Source organism: Neolamprologus multifasciatus, chromosome 6, assembly GCF_963576455.1.
Source record: "Neolamprologus multifasciatus chromosome 6, fNeoMul1.2, whole genome shotgun sequence".
Lineage (NCBI taxonomy): Eukaryota > Metazoa > Chordata > Actinopteri > Cichliformes > Cichlidae > Neolamprologus > Neolamprologus multifasciatus.
Genome location: NC_140444.1, coordinates 19,399,765 through 19,420,991, shown reverse-complemented (window position 1 = coordinate 19,420,991; position 21,227 = coordinate 19,399,765). Strand labels below are relative to the sequence as shown.

At 42.0% G+C, this 21,227-nt stretch overlaps 1 protein-coding gene across 1 annotated transcript; it reads right to left on the bottom strand.

Annotated features, from left to right (window-relative positions):
• Nucleotides 1–2,726: 2,726 nt before the first annotated feature.
• klf3 (Kruppel like factor 3 (basic)) lies at nucleotides 2,727–18,336 on the bottom strand. Its single transcript, XM_085162329.1, has 6 exons — nucleotides 18,022–18,336; nucleotides 9,294–9,354; nucleotides 8,322–8,814; nucleotides 7,222–7,357; nucleotides 5,288–5,454; nucleotides 2,727–5,192 (listed from the first exon to the last, which is right to left on the bottom strand). The coding sequence occupies exons 2-6, from the start codon at nucleotides 9,333–9,335 to the stop codon at nucleotides 5,011–5,013; spliced, it is 1,020 nt and encodes a 339-aa protein (XP_085018455.1). The 5' UTR covers nucleotides 9,336–9,354; nucleotides 18,022–18,336; the 3' UTR covers nucleotides 2,727–5,010.
• Nucleotides 18,337–21,227: the final 2,891 nt, after the last annotated feature.

The window sequence follows — 21,227 nt, the reverse complement described above, 5'->3', positions numbered from 1 at the left end:
CATAGTCTGCATCTATCAACCTGTCCATCACCACTGCAAACAAGAAGCTCAGAACTGATCCCTGATGTAATCCCACCTCCAGCTTGAACCCATCTGTCAATGCACCTCCCCACTGTCTCACTAGCCTCATACATGTTCTCAGCCATGCTCATACTTCTCTGCTACTGCTGATTTCCTCATATAGTACTACTATCATATGCTTTCTCTAGATCGACAAACACACAGTCCAGCTCCTTCTGACCTTTCTGTGCTTCTCTATCATCACTCTCAAAGCAAAGATAACATCCGTTGCGCTCTTTCTCACTATTAAGCTGCACTGCTGCTCACTGATCATCACCCCAGATCATACCTCTGTCTTTACTACACCACATCCTCTCATACTCCAAGAATGTTTTAAACAATCTAGTTGAAAAGTCCCTCTCTCCTAGACATCTGCACCATTTATTCCTGCCTGTGGCTATCTGTACAATTCCTCCGTGTAAAACAAATGTACACACTGGGCAACAGCACCTTAATATCAACCATATGTATATATTTATGTAATTTGTGTTATATGGTGGAATATTTATAATTAGAGTCATTTGTATCTATTAGTTATATTTTATAACTTTGTAATATACTGTATTATTTAAGATTAAATATTTAGGGCCCGAGCACTAAAAGTGCGAAGGCCCTATTGTATCTGCTCCGTTTATTATTATTATTATTATTATTATCATTATTATTATTTCGGCAAATGAATCGGCCTTTTGAGGGCCTAAACATGCTCAAAAACTCATGAAATTTTGCACAGGCGTCAGGTCTGGAGAAAATTTACGTATTTTAATGTCCTCAGACATGGCCAGGAAAAATTGGCTCAGTAGCGCCACCTAGAAAAATGAAAAACGCAAGCCCCCAGTATGGGTATGACCTACATGTTTGAAAGTCGGAACACCTATCTAACGTTCAGAGTCGAACAAAAAAGTCTGTTATGGCCATGTCCTAAACCCAACAGGAAGTCCGCCATTTTGATGTGAAGGTGACATTTTGGCTCTAATTTTGCCATTTCCATGCCTCGAACTTTTTCGAACTCCTCCTTGGGATTTGGTTGTATAAGCTTCATCTTTGGTCAGTGTCAACTACACACCTGGGCCATGTTAAATTGCGGAGCTTTTGAGTTTTCACAATACGGTGAGGCCGTGGCGCCATGGCAAAAATCTTATTGCCTCTCATTCTGTCATACATTGTCCGATCTGGACCAAATAGCAGACATATGATAAGGCTCCACCCCTGAACACATTTCAACTGCCATATTTTACATCAGGGACAGCGCCACCTAGTGGGAACAGGAAATGTCATGTTTTATACTTTGGGGTACAATATTGTGATGGGTGACATCTGCTGCCTCAAATTTCTCCAGGAAAGCCTTAAGGAGTTGGTCTTGGGTTACAGTGAAAACTGTGAGTTTTCGCGAAAGGGTGTGACCCCAGCAGCATGGCGAACTTTGACATCTCGCCATGAAGAAACAAATTAGTATAACTCAATGAAATCCAGTGTGGTCAGTACCAGACTTTACAGGCATGATGTCAGACCTGCCCTGAAAAGATTGATGTGCCCGTTGTCAGAAATACACAGAGCGCCACCTAGTGGCAACAGGAAATGTCACTGCTTTAATTTTGTTGTAATGATTTTCACAGGTTCATCATGGCCACCTCAAAAGCGGTGAATATCACCATCCGTCCTTCATGATGCTTCAGTGAGAAAATTGTGACTTTAAACTGAACGGCGCACCCTGGTGGCAATGCGGTTCACCATGAAAAATGAAGTTGCTTTTGAGGGGCTTGGAAAGTTTAAAAAGTCTTGAAATTTGGCGCACACCTCCAATGTGATGAAGGCTTTCTTGTTATGTGATCACCTTCCTTGAATAGGGCAAAATGGCTCCACAGCGCCCCCTACAAAATTTCAAAACATCAGCCCCTGCTCTGTGTTTCATCTATGAGTCTGAAACCTGGTAAGAGTATAGGAGATACCGAGATGTACAAAAAAGTCTCTTGGAGCAATATCCCAAATCCAACAGGAAGTCATCCATTTTAAAATAAATGTGTCATTTTGGCGACATTTTACCCTCTTTTCAGGCACCATTCTTTGACGAACTCCTCCAAGGGATTTCGTCAGATTGACGCGATATTTTCTGTGTGTAATCTAAAGACCTTTGTGATATTAAATTGCGAAGCTTTTTACGTTCAGGGAAACAAGGTGGTCATGGCGGCACGTGGAGTTTCAATCACTCGCCAAAAAGCAGTAATCTGCTGTCACTCAAAAACACAAAGTCCAATCTCTCCCAAAGGTCGCAGGTGTGATGAGACTCGAGCTCGGAAATGTTTGTTATGCCATTTGTCAGTAATGGTTAGAGCGCCACCTAGTGGGACGACTATAATCATGATTGAATGAGATGAAATGTTAGCTGGTGGTTAAATGAATGAATTCCATCAATGTGACATCAGATCGGACGTGCTGGTTTTAGGTGTTGGGCGTGGCTCGACGCGCCAGGGTGCGAGGGCCCTCATAACGCTGCTTGCAGCTTTAATTAGTTATTGTTCTTACTGTCTTGGAGCAACTGTGACTGATTCCCTGAGGAAATTATGTAAAGTTCTCCGACTGATACCGCCACAGGTATGTCTTCTGGACCTCCTGCCTTTCCACTCTTCATCGCTGCCCACACTTCCTGATTTGTTAAAATTTCTCCATTTATTCTCCTCCCTCAGATGTTCTTCATTCAGCAGCTCCTCAAAGTACTGGTTTCCCAGCACACTCTTCACTTACCCTTAATCAGTCTACATCCTTTCCAGCTCAAAATCTCTGCCTAGCCAATTAATACAAGTCCTTTTCTCCTTCCGTAGTATCCACAGACATGCACACACACTTGTCTCTTCTAAAATAAGCCAATTCACTAGCAAACAGGTGAACAAAAACAGAATCACAAACAACAATACATGCTTCAAATATTGCAATAACTTTATTAAGTGGTATGAATATTTTGTTTAAAAATGCTAAATTGCGGAAAGACCATACGTTCACAGTTTAATGAGTTCCCTTTGAATTGCCAACGGTAAGATTTAATTAGAAAAAAAACAAAAAACAAAAAGGACAGGGTTTATCATAAACACTAGAAATATGTAATAGAGTATCAAAATCATGCTTAATAAAAACCATTAATTGCCCGTTCAGTCTAATAATGAATTATAAAATATAGATATTAATATTACAATTGTATTTGCAAAGATACAAAAAAAACAAACAGAAAAAAAAACAAAACAAAAAAACAAAAGCACAAACTGCAAAAGGCATCGAGGAGCAAATGCAGATCAGTTGAGCTGCTACATTCGGGGTGTGTGAACGTGTACATGCGAATAAATGACGGGGTTACACCTTCTTGTATACATGACTTGAAAATGACAAAAAAAACCAAAACAAAAAACAAGACAACTGCTGAACTGGACGCCTTCCAATTAAACCCAAAAGCAAATGTGTGATAGAAAAAAAAAAAAGAAAAAAACAAAACAAAACAAAACAGAAAAACCTTATGTGATTTAAAATGTCTGGCTTTGGGAATGTTAAATAATGTCCTCATACATACTATTTTTATATATATATATATATATATATATATATATATATATATATATATTTATATTTATAAAATATATATAAAGTGCACATTGGAGATGTACAAAGGTGCCATTTAAAAAAATGAGAGAAAGTGTATTGCTCTCCAGCTGTGGAAAATTGTGCTCTAAAAACCTTTATGGCACTTTTAAAAAGAAAAAAAAAAAAAAAAAAGGTTTGGCAGCAGAATATCTGCTACAACAATAATCCCTGATTTGACTTTTAGGGGAATGATAAAGTATTAATTGTGTACAAGTTAATTTTCTTTTAAAACAAATGTATGTGTAGAGTGGGTTGGAATATAACTCAACTGCTCCTGAATATAAAAATTACAAAATTAAAAAACTAATAAAAGCTACCTCGGTGTCACGTCACAAACCGAAACACAGTTCATAGATACACAAACTCAACATAAGAAATCGGTAAAGACACAATTTCATTGCTTCTACCCTTAAACTGACCGAGTGGTGTCTTTTTCCTCACTGACACATTAATGCCCCTGTGCAGCAACTTTCACATTTCTGAATGAAAACATAAAAACACTTCACTGACTGAAACTGCCCACTAGACTGTTAAAACCCAAGAGTACACAAAACCAAGGCTGAGCTGCTTTTAATAAGAGAGTGTATGTACAAGAGAAAGCGAGCGTTAGCAACCTGTCATCACTTCATGATCTGAGCTTGCAGAGGCAGATGAGGTGTGTGGTGTGTTTGTTTTTTTTAATTATAGCAGACCCCGAAGGAGGAAGTTGGCACAAGTGTTTTAAAAAGAAAAAAAAAAGAAAGAAGAAAAGCTGAAGTATCTATGACACAATGCACAGTAGGTGTGATAGGATACATTCTGGAACGTTTCACATTGTATTGGCGTAGCGAGCAAAACAAAAATATGTATTTGTAAGTGTGTGTCCAAGTCCCAAATGTTTACTTGAATGCATGTGAAACAAAAAGCTTTAAAGCTGGAGATCATGTTGCACTGAGAAGCTTGTGAGCATGCCATGTGGCTTGCACAGACTGAACTGCTGTTTTGGTTGTGTAGCCACAAGAGGGCGCTGCTCTCAGGCCAGCTGAGGAGCTGCAAGCAAAAAGAAAAAAGTGTCTGGCCCTTCCACAGCTGATCAGAGGTTTGGTTCAGCTACCATATTTCTATAAAAATGAGCTGGTCTTAAATGTGTGAGCTGGCAACCAGCTTTTTTTTCTCTCTTTGGCTTAATGAGGTGAAAGGGTTTAAACATTAACCCTGACGAAACATTTCCTCACTCCCTGTCGCAGTCCAGGTAAGGCCAGCCATTTCATTTTAAAGTCAAAGTGGTGTAGTCCAACACTGAACCCAGCACAGAGTTGCATTCAAGTTGCACGGCAGACGGTTTCACACTAGAAGGTGTCGTTTCTTGTGTAAAGCCAGGTGGTCAGAGCGGGAGAAGCTGCGGTCACAGTCGGGACAGTGGAACGGTTTGACTCCTGTGTGCTTGCGGTAGTGTCTCGTCAGCTCGTCTGAACGGGCGAACTTCCACGTGCAGCCTTCCCAGCTGCACCTGTAGGGTTTCTCCCCTGCAAAGAGAGGAAATTACACAAGGTTTGTTAGAAAATGTCAAAAAGTTTAAGGCTTCTGGAAAAGCACGGCTGGTATATGAATGAAGGCTCACCTGTGTGTGTCCTGCGGTGTGCTTTGAGGTGGGAGCTCTTGGTGTACACTTTGTCGCAGCCGCTGAAGTCACAACGATGAATCCTCCGTTTTTTCAGTGTGTCAGGTGAATCAGCAGGGAAAGGGTGCCTTGTGCCCGAGTGGACTATTACTGATGGGTTGTTACCCCTAAAAGAAACACACAAAGGGTAGAAAAAGATTTTAAACGCTGGTGCTTTGTCCATCTTTGTCTAATGTTGCCAGCAGAGGGAGCAAAAGCCCTCTCTTATGACACTGAAACCCACAGTTTAACTTGGCTTCAATGCAATAACAACTTCTGCCAGGCAGGAAGCTGAAAACCCCGCCTTTTCCAGTCAGCCACACCTTTGCCTTGCCCTGTCAACCTCTGTCAATCAATGTTTATAAATTTATCCTTGACCAACTCCAGGAGACTGAAAACTGTCAAACAGCAGGTGAATCTGCTACACTGTTTCCAGTCAGAGCACATTAAGTCCTGTTTCTTTGTGTGTGCAAACAAACGCACAAAATGTACAAGTTTTACAGTTACAAGAGAGAAGGAGTTGTCTTTCATCACTCTGTGTGTGTGTGTGTGTGTGTGTGTGTGTGTGTGTCAGTTGAGAGCAGGTGTTGAGTGTTGAAACATGATTCCACACAGATCAATTCTGCATAAAGGAATGTGCAGAAAATCCCCTAACACACACACACACACACACACTGCAGCGTATAGCAACTGTACGTACATATTGTTTATGAGGATGTGTGTGTGCTTTGTTGACAAGTTGTGATGACACAAAGACGCACCCTCTTTTTTCCCTTTAGGGTCCAATTATTTCATGTTTGGCACGATGACAAGAGCAGCCTGTAAAGGGAACCGCCCTAACAGCCAAAGTAAAAAAAACGAGGTCTACTTCACAGCACACACACACAAACACGGACATACACTAGCTGCCAGCAAGGGCTGACTATTACATGTGCATCCAACTTGCAATTATTTCTTCTGAGGAAAAACGTATTTTGCAGAGGGGAGGGGACCGGAAGAGGAAGGTAAGAAAGTGCAGGGGAGATGTTGGACAATGAACACAAAGCTTAATAAATAAATAAATCATAATAACAGTAATAATAATAATAATAATAATAATAATAATAATAATAATAATAATAATAAGGGAGAATGAAGGGAGGAGGAAGCAGAAGAGGAAGAAATAACCCAAACATAAACAGTAGGAAGAAGAATGAAGGTGGTAACAGGACCCAGATGGCTGGCATGAACTTGTGACGTCTTAGATAAGGAAAGAAAGAAAAGAGCTTTTAATGTGAGGCATGGCTATTGGGCCTGATGGAAAATAAAAGGATAAATATTCTTCTGTACTTCCCCAGTGGCTGAAACTCTATCAGTGGGACAAAAGAATAAAACAGACAATAACAAATAGCCTGATGGTGACACAAACCCGAGTAAATATACACTCTAGATTCTTGCTTCTGTGAAGAGCACTACACTTTAAAGACAAAATAAATAAATAAATTAAATGATGGCTCCACAAACATGAAGGAAACAGAACTGTGTCCAGACTCAGCGCCCCCCCCCCCTATCACACAAGGCTCTTACTGGCTGCCCGCTAATAAGAACCACACCGCCCTGATCCCAGGACTGCCCCAGAAACCGACATGGCTCAAACTACAGTGACATGCAAAGAACAGTCATATCTTATGACAGGACTCTCTAATAACAAGACTGTAGGTTGTATTCCGTTGCATATGTAATGATCTTGACAACATGCTTTTGTTTTAAACACGCAGAACAAAAGTTCAGATTAGGGAGCAGAGAATAAGAGTTTCGGCAGCAGGGAGTGAGTCAAAAACGCTACTGAAACAGGAGTGTGGAGTCAGGGGACGTGAAGTGTGTGGCCACCACCACCAGCGTGAGGGTTTACTTACTCGTACTCGCGTGGCATCGCTCTGACTGATGACTTCTCGTGACTGCTGGGGTCATGAGCGGGTTCAGTCTCGATTTTGATTGGCTTGTGCAGGTCGTGGGTATCACTTCGCGGCTCAAGAGGCTTCGTTGGGTGAACTGGGTAGGGATGAAACAATGTGTGAACTGACAATATATATAAATAAATAAATCAGGCATCTAAGGTCCCAGAGGATAAATCCTATCAGTGTGGCTTTTTCCTTAAAGTTTCTTCTAGCACCATCACGAGGTCAAGTTTAGACTGAAACCTTTCTTCTCAGCCTTTTGGACCAGTCAGGTTTAAACACTTCCACTATATTTTTTGTGTTTTTGCTACTTTAGAAGTCCTTCTAGGAAATGGTAAATGATAAATGGACTGGTTCTTATATAGCGCTTTTCTACTCTGTCCGAGCACTCAAAGCGCTTTATACAGCTAATTCATTCACCCAATCACACCCATTCACACAAGCACTTCTAAGCTTAAGTGCTGAGTATCTAACATTCGTACACATTCACACTCCGATGGATGCATCGGAGAGCAACATGGGGTTAGTATCTTGCCTAAGGATATTTGGCATGCAGACTGGAGCAGCCGGGGATCGAACCACCGACCTTCTGGTTAGTGGCTGATCCGCTCTGCCACCTGAGCTACAGCCACCCCACGGCAAAGGCCACGGCAAACAAACTGGTAGCCGTATGCTGTGTGTCTGTCTCTGCGACAGGTCAAAGACAGCTGATTACTTCCCCCCACCCTCCAAAAAAAGAAAAAAAAGGTGCTATTCTAAGAACAGAGGGAATGAAAAACATTTCCTCATTATCACTGATAATTTTTCATTCTCTCTGCAAAAATCATTTACTGATAATTTATCAGTAAACAATTTTTGCAAATTTAACAAGAAAATGCCACAAAAGTGATGTGATTTAAATGCAGTAACAACATGAAATGGATACATTTCACGATGACTCCTGCACTGATGTGTTTTTAATGTGAGTCTCTAATGACTTCTTGTTTGTTTTTAGCTTCATGTACAGTTGCAACACAAACACTGAACTGCAGGCACAAAAACATAAAATAAGCTCTCACCTATTTTGGGCTCCCAGCTCCTGAAACGGTCATCATCGCTGCTGGCAGGTGAGTTCATCATTATTGGCTGGTTCAGCAAATGTGGCGAGTAATAGGGGAGAATGGGAAGAGGCAGTACGATCTGAGAAACCATGATCTGGGACTTTGGGATGACCCCGGGGCCCCCTGGAGACACAATGGTGGGACATGGAAGGGAGGAAGTGGGCGGCGGGAGAGGGTGGGAGGGCGAGGAGCGCAACTGAGTGTGTGGGGGTGAGTTGCGGGAAGAGGTGCGGCTCGCCGAGCTGTAAGGCGAGGCAGGGGAGCTGCGAGGGGACGCTGGGGTCGACGCAGAGGAGCAGGGAGGGGACTTGGAAGATGAGTGCTTGTTGACAGACAGGTCCACGGGCTCCATCTGGGTGTGTGTCAGCCCGGTCGGGGTGTGAGAGTGGGACAGGGGGTGCATTCTGTAGAAGTGTGGCGGATGGGGGAAGATCACTCCAGGATAGAACGACTGTGAAAGAGAGGATGTAGAAAGAAGAGGAAGCAGTAAAAGGAGGACAAAAGAGCAGAGGGTTAAAAATTTCCATTCTGCTTTGAATGGCAGGGAAAACATGTTTTTGCCACACAAACAATTACAGCCAGCCAAAAAATTTAAACACCGCTCTGTTTGGGAGCAGATAACTGTTTTGTCTCAGAATACAGTGTGTGTGTGTTCATTAGCCCACTGCCTGGCAGTGTGCGTAGCTATTGTTTGCAAAAGTCCACTGTACATTAGCCTGTTTGTCCAGGAAGAGCTGGAATGTGGGAACCAGTCTGTCTAGACACGTATAGGTGTGTGTAGGGGTTGCTGTTTGGTATCAAAAACATGTCCAGGCATGATAATGTGAGTACACGTACACGCACAGACATGCACGCACAGACATGCACGCACAGACATGCACGCACAGACATGCACAGACATGCACGCACAGACATGCACGCACACCTTACCGGCTGAATGTCTGTCTTCGGAGGGTAATCATACATCAGCATGGCTGCACACGCCAGACTCCTGCAGAATACACACAGCACCAAAAATCAATATACAGGGAAGACATTTACACACTAAGCTCACACTCTTGATAATAATTTACTTTATGCACCAATGCAACATTGTAGAAACACTTAATCAAACATTTGTCACCTCTCTACTTAAAGTACTAAAAGCAAAAGGACACATCCTTCAGATAATGCACCTCTATCACACTCCCCTGTGTGAGTATAAGTGACCCCCCAAAAAAAGAAAAACACAAAAACGGTAGAGAACCTAAATCTGAGGTCATAATTAATGGTCAGAATAAAGTAGAAGAATAATTCTGTCAAATTTTTTATTTTCTCTCACAGTTTAAAATTTTAAATATAGCCATGTGCGAACAGTCTCAACATGAATGCTAACGAGCAACTACAGCTGCAGACTTTCCTTTGTCTGCTGCCTGACTGACAAAACTCCAACCACTGCAGCTTGTCCTCCTCCACAGGAGGGTGGACCATGCTGCACCACGGGCTTAAAGTCCATCTGCCAGGCACTTGGCCAGCAAGCCCAAGTCTGGCATCAAGGTGGAGTGTTTTCTGAATCGCACTTTGTCATCCCCCTCACCCAGGACCAATTTGACCACAAGACGGATCTTGTGGTCAGAGCGCCTGAAAACGAATAAGCAGATACCCTTAGTTACATATAGCCCCAACGTCCACCTTGTTCGTGTATCTTCTTCTTATGGCAAGACACTGCCACACCAAAACACACATTTTGTGACGTAATGAAAAATAAATCACATTAAGTAGAGGGAATGATGTGACAGGGTCTGTATTTAAGTAACGGAGACCGCGAGGGCACGATCAACGTTGGTTCAGCCCCAGACATATTTTTTTCTGTCAAATTTGACACATCATCTCCTCTTTTTTCACCGCTCAGCCATGTTTTCAAACAGGTACTCTCCGTTTGACAGATAGCGCTGCCGATGTCAATCAAAAACACTCGACATTCAGACTTGTGAATTAAAGGGATTGGGTTTTTTTTAACGAGAATGCAACCGGTTGCAGGTGTGATGCAGCTAGAAACTTCCCCGTATCTGAGAAATGGGACACACACACACACACACACACACACACACACACAAAAGCTTGTCGAGTATTTTGGATCAAAAGCGTGTGAGGTTTCAAAGGTGTTTCCAGTTACCTTGGCTTTGAATGGCCAGGTGCAGCTGGGATGACTCTGCTTGTGCTACATGAGGGTGTTTATTAGCTTCTTTGTGTGCGCGTCTGCTGGTGCATTAAGGCAACATGAACTGTCAAAGAATGTACCCTGAGGGAGTCTCTGTGTGTGTGACCTGATTAAAGTCCACAGTCTGAAGACAAGTTAGCCTTTAATTATTAACAAATGGGCAAGAACAAGTCATTACACCCTAGCGCACACATATAGGAATGCACGCGCGCGCACACACACACATACACACACACCAGATGGTGAGCAGACCAATGGTGAACCAGGATGCTCACTAGCTGGCTCAGGAAGGGTGTGAACATGACGACTGAAGCCTCACCCTTTGCCCCGCTCCAAAGAAACAAAGTAGTGATGGGTCGTTCGTGAACGAAATGGCTCTTAGAGCCGGATCTTTGAAGTGAACGACGCGAGCCGGCTCCTTATTGGGAGCCGTGAGTTTGTTTGTTTTTTTCTTTCTTTCTCTCACCCTCTCTCTCGCCCTTTTTTCCACTAAACTCCGCACGCGCGGCCTGTACTTTGCGCTGGGCAGAGGGGGGAGGGGCGTTAAGTTACACTCGCAGTAGCACAGGAACAGAGCCAGAGAGAAAGAGAGTGAGGGACAACAACGTCACATTAGAAAGGTATAGTAATCATCCACTATTTTCAGTTGCAGATGATAAAGGATTCAGAAATCATGCAGGCCCATATGACAGAGAATGTGCATCTTCTTTTTGTTTTAATATTTTAATTTATATTTAATTGTGTTGTGGTTTGCAGTGTTTTGTGTTGTTTCACGTTAAATTTGTTTAAAAGGAAAAAGCTGAAAATTTAAATAGTTAAAAGTCTAAAATGTAAATAGTTGTTCTTTGTATTATATGATTTATTTATTACATTTTATGTGGAGTGAATAAATAAAGTATATTTATGGTGGCCCTTAGAGACAAAGCACGTACAAACTCCAAAACACGTACAAACCCCTAAGCATGTACAAACTCCAAAACGCATAAAAACTCAGACGCACTTACAAACCCTGAAGCATGTACAAACTCCAAAACACATAAAAACTCAGAAGCACGTACAAACTACAAAACACGTAAAAACTAAGAAGCACGTACAAACTCAGAATCACGTACAAAAGACAACAGAAGTGCTCCAGGATGCTAGGGCGCAGTGTTGAGCTTTTGTTACCTAGTGGCTACACAAGCCAGGAAGTATCAACAACCGGATTTGGTGTGTGGTAGTAACAGGTAAATAAATTTTTTTTGGATTATTTGAATAAATATGAGTGCTTGTCTATAAATACACAAACAATACACACATGCTTTCAATTGTGTAATTTAAGTGATCTGGGTAGCTCTGTTTTGGAAGTTCAGTTAACGCTAGAAATGTGTTTTGGAGTTTGTATATGCTTTAGAGTTTGTACGTGCTTTGTCTCTAGGGGCCATATATAAACATATATAAATAAAACCACTTTTTTTTACATTAGGAATTCCTTTTCTGCATAATTTTATATTATTGTTAATGATTAAATAATTAAAGCAACAAAACAACCTGAAGAGCCGGTTCGGAGCCGAAAGAGCCGGCTCTTTTTAGTGAGCCGAGCCGAAAGAGCCGGATCTCTAAAAAGAGCCGGAAATCCCATCACTAAAACAAAGAGCCTACCGTCAGGTGGGAACTGTGTGTGTTTTGAGGGCGTGTTTTCTAATCCGGGTTTGTATTGTACTGTAGTTCAACTTGAGGTCAAGCAGTTGTTCTATTGTCATTGTAAATCACACATTAAGGTGACAATGAGACCAAGTATGAAACACAAACAGAAGAAGGAAGAAAAACAAAATCACTGACAAAACCCCCGAAAAGAAGAACAGATTAAGGAAAAGAAAGCAGCAAATACCTGCTGTGTATTAAAGAAGCAGAAGGTCTGCCAGAAACAAACACACACAATAAACAAAATCCCATCTGCGAACAAGGTGTCACTGATGAAAAACATTAGAAACCGAATGTTCAATGTTCTGGTCCCAAACGTCACAAACATGCACGACAATGTCCCAAAGTCCAAGATGACATTTTAAAATAGTTTTTGTCTCATGCCATGTCCACATCACCACAATATTAAGCAAACCTTATTTTCCTTGTTTTTATTTTTCCTTTAAACTTACTGTAGATTTGTAATTCTATACCAGTTAAGTTGTCAGTTATATCCTGTTATATACAAACTACATAGATGTACTTAATAGAGGAAGAAGCTCCTTTCAGCTGCTTGTTAAGCAGTTGCCACAGCAGATGGATCTGCATGTTTGATTTGGCACAGATTTGACACCGGATGCCGTTCCTGATGTAACCCTCCTATTTATCCGAGCTCTGGACTGACACTCGCGTGCATGAGGCTGAGTTCGTGTCTCCTCCGGATCTTGAGCAGACGAACACAGAGCCAGGTTTCAGTGATTAGCGTCACTATCAGTACCTCACCAAATGTGTAAGGTCACCAAAGTCTAATCAGTTCATCCCCGAGTACAAGTCTATGTTTGTGACAAAATCTCCTTCAGGTGTTCTTCGGATATCGTCGGGGGCCACGGTACCCTCAATCTTTGCCAATTCTAATCAGTAAATCCTTGAATCCAAGTGAACATTTGAGCCAAATTTGGAGAAATTCCCTCAAGGCGCTCAAGAGATATTTAATTTATGAGAATGGATCGGAAAACTGGAAAATGTTATGCTGTCACCAGTGCAAGGCAGGCACGAGTAACTCAGAGGCTCCTTTAGGCTCTGTCATACAGGAAGTGTTAATTATCTTTTGACTTCAGGGCTGGGCAGGTGTGGGCTGTGTACGCCTGTAAGTGAGAACATGTATATTCACAAGCAAAGTGTTCAGAGCCTCACTTATCTGGCTTCATCTCTCACTGAACAAAATGTGCATCGCTCAGTGCATGTTAAATTCTTTGAAAGAATGCGTGCAGTGACAGGAACATGCTGGTCTCAGAGTTCACCTGTTATACATAGTCTTGCATTTCCCCTTTCATTAACACTTTTGCACGACAGACGCGAAAACGAGTTCTTGGCAGCTGGTTAGTTGGCCACAGGTACGAGTAAACGCAGGGGAGGATTTGGCCGATGGTGTCAGAGCCCGTTGTCGTGCAGCAGGGACGGCAAATAATTCACATTATTTGCTTTAATCCAAAGACAGGCGTGTGCCTAGTGGTTGGGTTTTACCACACAGGAAAATGAACAGAAAGGAGTCATCAGATAACGTGTGACAGCAGGATGGCAAGCAGAGGAGGGAGAAACTTTCCCTCTGGGTGTCTCATGAAAGAATAAGCACAATGAGTCGCACAAATGTAACAATCACAGGAAAGAAATTTCACTCAGCCGTGCAGCATCTTCCTCAGTGGCCACAAGGCCTCAGCAGATTAGAGATAAACTGCAGCTGGAGCAGCATTTCTGATAACTGAATTAACCGTTTAAGAAGTTCCCACAGGAAGCCCCCCCCCCCCAAAAAACCCCCAAAAAAACCCAAAACAAAAACATATTCCATGGTGAAAATGTGAAGCGTTCTTTCTTATAAGACATAAACCTGAATATCTTTGGTTTAATTAATTTGGATATTTTCCTATTATTTGTTTCTACGCAGCAGCAGGCTGATTGCATTTGTTATAGCTCTCACTTGAATGTGCTCTTATTTTCTACGAAATTGAACTGACATGCTCGAGGACAGGAATTAGTCAGCACTCTTTTCCTTTATTGCCTTTCCAGGTAAAAACAAACAAACAAACAAACAAACCAAACTCCTGCATCATCACGATAAATAAGTCGCCCTACTTGGGCTAGTTTTTTTTTTCCTGCTACTGGGTTTGAGTTTGTGCATGTCCGCAAATATTGTCCTTCTAGGTCAGTGGAACTACTGCGTATTCAGCCCCAACCCACTCTGCAGACACCTTCTACACCCCTCTATTGCGTCTCCACCCCTGGAATCTTCTCCACTCGCTCCCCAGCAATCGCTCATGTCTTTACTACTGTATTTATCTGAACCGCACACCACCCCACACTCTTATTCTCTCCCCCTCTGTGAATGTTATAAAACAACATGACTGAAGGGGAAAATATTGTGGCTTGGACTCCCTGGCTACACACACACACAAACACACACACACACACACGTTTCTGCTAGCTCAACAGAATACACACACTAAATCACTAAAAGGACTAAATTATTACAGACACGCACACATACTGGAACACACGCAGACAAAAGCTGGCCGGCACACACAAAGTCTCTCTCTAATGGCAACAGGCTGGAGATGATGAGATCACCAGAGAGACCAAAAACCTCCAGACAACATCTTTGTCCAAGAACATGCCACAATACACTCACACACATTTTCAGCCTAGCGTCTTCTAGCCTCTTCCAAATCTTTACCCCGTCTTCACCTAAGTCATTCTCACCTTGTGACAGTCCTGTAATGCTTCATGTCGTGATATCAGTCGACTCAAGGAGAACCTCACATACAAACTCACTACCTATTCACACTCTTCAGGGAAGGCGCCCATTAGTCTTAATTTAACATCCTAATTGCATGACTCATCCAGGTACTCATCCAATATTATTCCAACATTTAACTTTTCCCTCTCCTGACCTCTCCCTAAAGTACTCTCTCATTGCGCCACACTTCTTCTGTTGCCCCTCACTCATTCCAATTTATTCCCTCTTTCAAGCTCTCACTCCCAAGTGTAGCCCCTTGCTCCCTGCTTTCAACCCTTACCTCACTTCCTGCTCATGACTCCCCTAATAACCCAGCACATGTTCCAATTTTGACTCCTCTCGCTTTAAGGCCCTTGCTTACACCCCCCCCCCCCCCCCCCAATTCCTCTTATTTTGGCTTCCCATTCCCTCATCTGAGCCACGCAGCCCACTTCTCGTATTTTTACGCCCCCAAAGACACACACGGGCATGTAGTCCCCCTGAGCTCCTCTCAACTAGACTATGAGGCTGCAGGCCTGCAGACCTCGGGTGGGGGGTGGGGTGGGGTAGCCAGAGGGGGGCCATCAGCAGGGGAGAGGAAACAGGATCCATCATCTCAGAAACACACATTTAAAGACACACCAGACTCATCTGGTCGCGAGGCTCAAACACTGACAGAGACACACACGCGCACCTTAAGTCGAACTTGACGGGGTGCGCGAGAGAGTGCGCAGCGTTTTGAGGCTTTCCAGACAACTGAGGACAGAGGGAAGGAGAGAACAAGAGGAGAGGGAGAGAAGCGGAAGCCCTTAGAGTTTAGTCTGACTGTTATTATTTCCACACTGTGTGATGGGTCGGGGGGAGTACAGAGGAGAAGGAGGTGGAGGAGGAGGAAGAGGAGAGCGAAGCCAAAAGGGGGGTGCTGCTGCAGGGGGCCTGCGGTTTCCTGTTTGACTCTACACACATATTACACCTCCCTAGTCTGAGAGAAGAGAGGTGGGGTGGGGGGCTGGAAGGAGAGAAAGGGCAAAGAAAACAGCCGCTCTGACCAAACTATGTCAAAATGGAAGTGGAAAGAACAGGGCAGAGAGAGAAATGGGGAAGAAAATGAAGTGGGTTTCAACCAAAATATGACAAAACTTCAATGAACCTCAAACATGGGGGGGGGGGGGGGGGGGCGCAGTAAAGAAGGAGCTACACAGTCACAGTGGCTCAATCCAGTGGTTTGAACACACAAGTGTTCGGTGTGTGTTTGTGCTCTAACGTGGCTGTGTTTAAGCATCCATGTCCTGTCACTCTGCAAACTTGTGCAACTAGTCACAGCTTTTCACGTTAATGGCCGCCTGTGGAGCAGCGTGTCCTTATTTCCTCAACTTCTCATGGAGAATCACCAACTACTCAACATCCACCCGTTTAATGTTTAGCCCTAATGTTCCCTAGGACATGCCCTTTGAGCAGAGTGTGCGCGCGTGTGTACACACAGTCTTGCGCATTTTGTTCCACCAGATAACATCAGCATGTTGATTCAGGAAAAAAGGCGTAGGGATGGGTGGAGTATTTGGGGCGTGTGTGCATGTTTGTGCTGCCCTAACTGCGCTAATACCAGACAAATAAACAGGTAGCACACAAACGGAACAGCGACTCATCCGTTTTTTTTCCTGCTCTACAGTGAAACAAAAGTACAAACTTCAGGCAACAGGGAGGGGAGAGATGTCGCCCTCATTCCACCCATCCACCCCCCACATCTCTCTCCCTCTCTCCAGGCTCTAAACAGGATAAGGGCTTCATATGCCAAGTGGAATGTGTGACGCAAGCCTCAGCCTTGAAACAAAGCACAGGAAACGGGGAGAGACAGAGAAACACAGAGGGAGAGTACAAGAGAGATGTGTATTGTAAAGAATGCAGTGACACAACAGGACTGAAACAACATCTCAGGTGTGACAGTTTGGGGAAAAAAAACAAACAATCAGATGCCCTCTCCGTCACCCTCACACACACCTGTCACATATTTTCCCATCTGTAACTGAACTCAGCACAGACACACAGCAAAATCTGAGGCTCATCTTTCAAATCACTGCTCTATTCTGCATCACCGCCAGCCTCTACAGTTTCACAATCTATGAATAAATGAATCATGTGCGCAATAATCAGCAATAAATATGATAGTCCTTATGATTCATTTCACTTGATGAGCCCAGCAAACACCCATTTCTCAAAATGTTGCCGTTTTCCTTATATGGAAATATTTCTTCCCCCCAACTCACATAAAAAAAAGAAAGAAAAAAAAGTCAATCCATTTTTAAATAATCTAAAATGTACTTCTCCAAACTTACTAAAATGTAACAAAATAAAAAAACCAGGTAGTAATTAGTAGATAAAAAGGATCCCCAAGTAATAACTTTACTATAATCTACATCTATATAACAAAGAAATAACATATCGTGTTATTTGATGATAGATTTGATGGGGGGAAAGGACACATACACAAATAAACCCACATTTATGTTAATTAACAACAGCCTGAGTTTTTAAAAGGCTCTGAAAGCCCAAAATAGCATCGTCTCCCCGTGACTTGTAACAGCCTAAAGTCGGGTTACATAAGTTACAGCCAGTGTTGAGCTCATTAATCATTAAATTAAGAAGAACAACGTTCACCACTGTCAGTCTTATAGGAAGATAAATTAAGCAAACATGCTGATCCCCGAAATTTGAAGGCACGGAACCGAAAACAGCTGTGAGTAATTAACTAATTAATTAATCAAACCTCAAATTACGCACGAGCCGTCTGTTCTCATTAAAACCCTGACCCGCAAATTTAATTTATGGACTACTTCTCCCTGCTGTAATCTATTAGGAATAATAGTCTACATCACTCCCACTACCACATCCAGCTTTTATTAAAAGACCACGTTGCAATTACTGACTTTACCGCACATCCGATAGGAAATTTAGACCGTGCCGGGGTCAGCCTGTGAGGCAGCCCGGCGGACACAATGCTGTCAAGAAAGTCACCGAGTCAGACTAACCTCTCAGATGGGGTATACGGTCTGTTCCTGCAAGGAGAGACGGTGGTTTCACGGCTGCCTTGCTGAAGGGCACAGGTTCCCTTCCCAGGGAGAAACTCAATTAGACTCTCCGCTGAAAAGGTGACGCAGGCGACGCTCGGTGCTCCGCTGTGTCACTGACATCAAGGAAAAAACAACAACAAGACGGTTCTGTGATCGATGGCTCCGTAAAACTTCCCCAAGTTACGAAACTCCTCTGTGTGTGTGTGTCTCACTGTGGCAGAGCATTTGTGTGAGTCCGCTTTTGTCGTTCACGAACCGCTGCTGTCACATGACCCGCCGTCTGTTCTCCGTGGGGTCGGGCCGCTGGGCGGGACCGGGGCGGGGTGGTCCAGATTATGTATCTATGTGTGTTTCTCTCTCTCTCTGTGTAATGCTAATTTCAAGTTTTAAACGCAAACAAACAACAATGTGATATGATTATGACGCTCCTACTACAACCTGAATGTATCTGAATAATTTTATATAAGACTGAATAGCGTATTTTTCAGAAATGGACAGAATAGAAATACGTGAAAGTGTACTTTGAAAGAACACATTTTTATTTATAATTAAAAGTACAAAAATATCAAAATCCTTAAAGTATGAAACTTAATTGTAAACTGAAAGAATTTTTTCAGCTATCAGTTAAATATTATTTTCTTAATATATAAAGCTTTTCCACTATTACAATTTTCATTTCATTATATTTTCATAATCTAATTTTATTTTATTTTATTACTACTTTAGGTTCTTACCATCTCTGAGCATTTGTCCTGTATTAGCTTTGTGCTTTTATTTTGTAGGGGATGCGAAAAGTAGAAGACCTGAGACTGTGTGCACCCTAAACTAACCCCACAAACAAAAATTGCAAAGCCCAATTTGATGTTGTCACAACTTTGCTCTGTTGTTGCAAAACACGCCATCACACTAGAGTTTCCTCAGTGTTGCAGCATGTTGTATTTAACTAATTCATGTAGGGATGCATGATGTGATATCGATATCACTTATCGATTCTCATTGAATCATCATTGGTTTTTTAAGGTCACCACCATTTCTAAGTAGCAATAAAGAAATTACATTCATGTGAATTCATTTTATGCTGTGGGTCAAATGTTTGTGCATGTTTGTTGTGATCAGTGTTGGAGTCTTACTCAAAAAATAATTATTACGCATATTACACAGAACACTCTTCTTAAAAAATAATGCAGTAGCTACTTAATTACTTAATTTTCAAAGATGAAAACCAGCACAAAAAAGCGATTGTCACAGTGATTCTGCTTTAGAAACGTGAACAGGTAAAAAGTGAGACTGCAGCCTGACTGCTTATCTGCTTGTTACCCGTTGAAGTTCAGTGTCTGGCTGCTGGGGTCAGCATTCACTCAGCTTTCCCTCTGGGTTCTTGGCTAGCTTAGCGTTAGCATGGTATCTGTGGAGATGTTTGCAAAAAACAAAGTTGTGTTAGCAGCATAATGCGGTTGTTTCTGTCCTGGATGCAGTTTTCCACTTTACCATTTATCTCGTCCTTTTGTGCAATAATAAAATAAATGTCCATATCCATGCTCTAGACTGTGTTGCTATTTTCCTCCTCTCACAGTTAAGCTAAAATCAGATGACTAGCACAAGCGCAAAAACTGCTAAGCGGGATCAATAGGCAGGTAGACTAACTCCAAGGAATTGGACTACTGGTTCTCGATTCCCATCCCTAAATGCATGTTTATCTTACCAAAGGTGAGGCATTATTATTATCATCATTATTATTATTATATAAATTGTAAAGTGTTTAGACTGTATTACAACATATTTAAAGGTTGTTGCTGCCGCAGAGCCTGGTATTACATTACTTCTGTAACTTGACTATAATTTGATCATAAGAAACTGCTAATATTTCACTTCCACAAGCTATAGTTGTGCTTGTTGTGAAAGCCTATCTCAACTTTTTGTTTTTCTGAAAACATACTCTATAAAAGTCCTAAAATGTAAATGCATCTTCTTTTTGCACATGCTTCACAGTTACAAGAGTATAAAACATAATGCGCAGTTTAAAAATATGATCTAAGGTGTGGTTAGTAATAAAGGTTTTTCCAATATTCTACTTAATTGTGACTTACATGGAAACAGCTGTCCCGATAATAATAATGATAAAAATAATAAGTATAAACTAGTAAAGTCAAAGGGTATGACACTATTCTAAGGCAAAACTAGAGATGCTGGAAAAGTTCTACAATTCCTTCTTTGTCTCCACTCCTCTTCACCAAGGTTCATGAAAATCAGCATGGCCAATCAACAAACAGCAACACAAACATAAAAATACAACCTCCTTGGTGATGTTAATAAAGATTTACTGACTCCCCTATATTTTGTTTCCAAGACTTTCTTGTATTTTTTAAAGTGAGCTTGTTTTCCAGGTTTTCTGAAGGCCTTTCAAAGTTTTTCCTTGGACACTGGCTTCTTTTTCACTTGATTTTAGTTCAGTCCTTGTACCTGACCATTTTCAGGGAACTTTTGTTTAAGCCACTTGACACAACACTGACCTATGAATCATTCCAGGCACATATGCTGTAAAACAAAAGATGAACCACATAACAAACAATTTAGCAAGAAACCAAGTTTAAATTATAGCTTTAGAAACTCTTTACTAGCCCGTCACAAAAACACATGGTTTGTTCCTGTTTCTTTGGTTGAATCTATGAAAAAAAAAAAAAACCCAACAGGGTGATTTCTAAGGAGCTGTTTACAGAAAAGTTGACATGTCCCAGCAGGTTGCGTAGTGCGTCCTTAAAAAATCTGAAGAAACTGAACAAGTGTACGCCTAAAAACTATCTACAGCAGATGAACAGTAAGGGAGTAATTATCCTTAAAAAAATCCAACAAAGACCTGACGCGGGACATGAGAGATGCGTCTGGCCCTTCTGTTGATCGATTTACCGTTCAGTGGCTGTCAAGAATCCATTGTAATGAAGGGAAACATGGCAAAAATGCTGAGGTATACTAGATTACAAAAGAACTTGACTGAAAATTAAGTTCTTGTTGTTCGAAACATCAATATCAATGGGGTAAGTCAGGAGAGAGTTACAGTTAGTGCACAGCTATCCGCAAAACACGGTGGAAGCTCTGTCATGGTTTTGAGCTGCATTTCAGCCAGTGGTGTTGGAGAGCTTGTCAAAATTGCTGTAATTATGAGCACT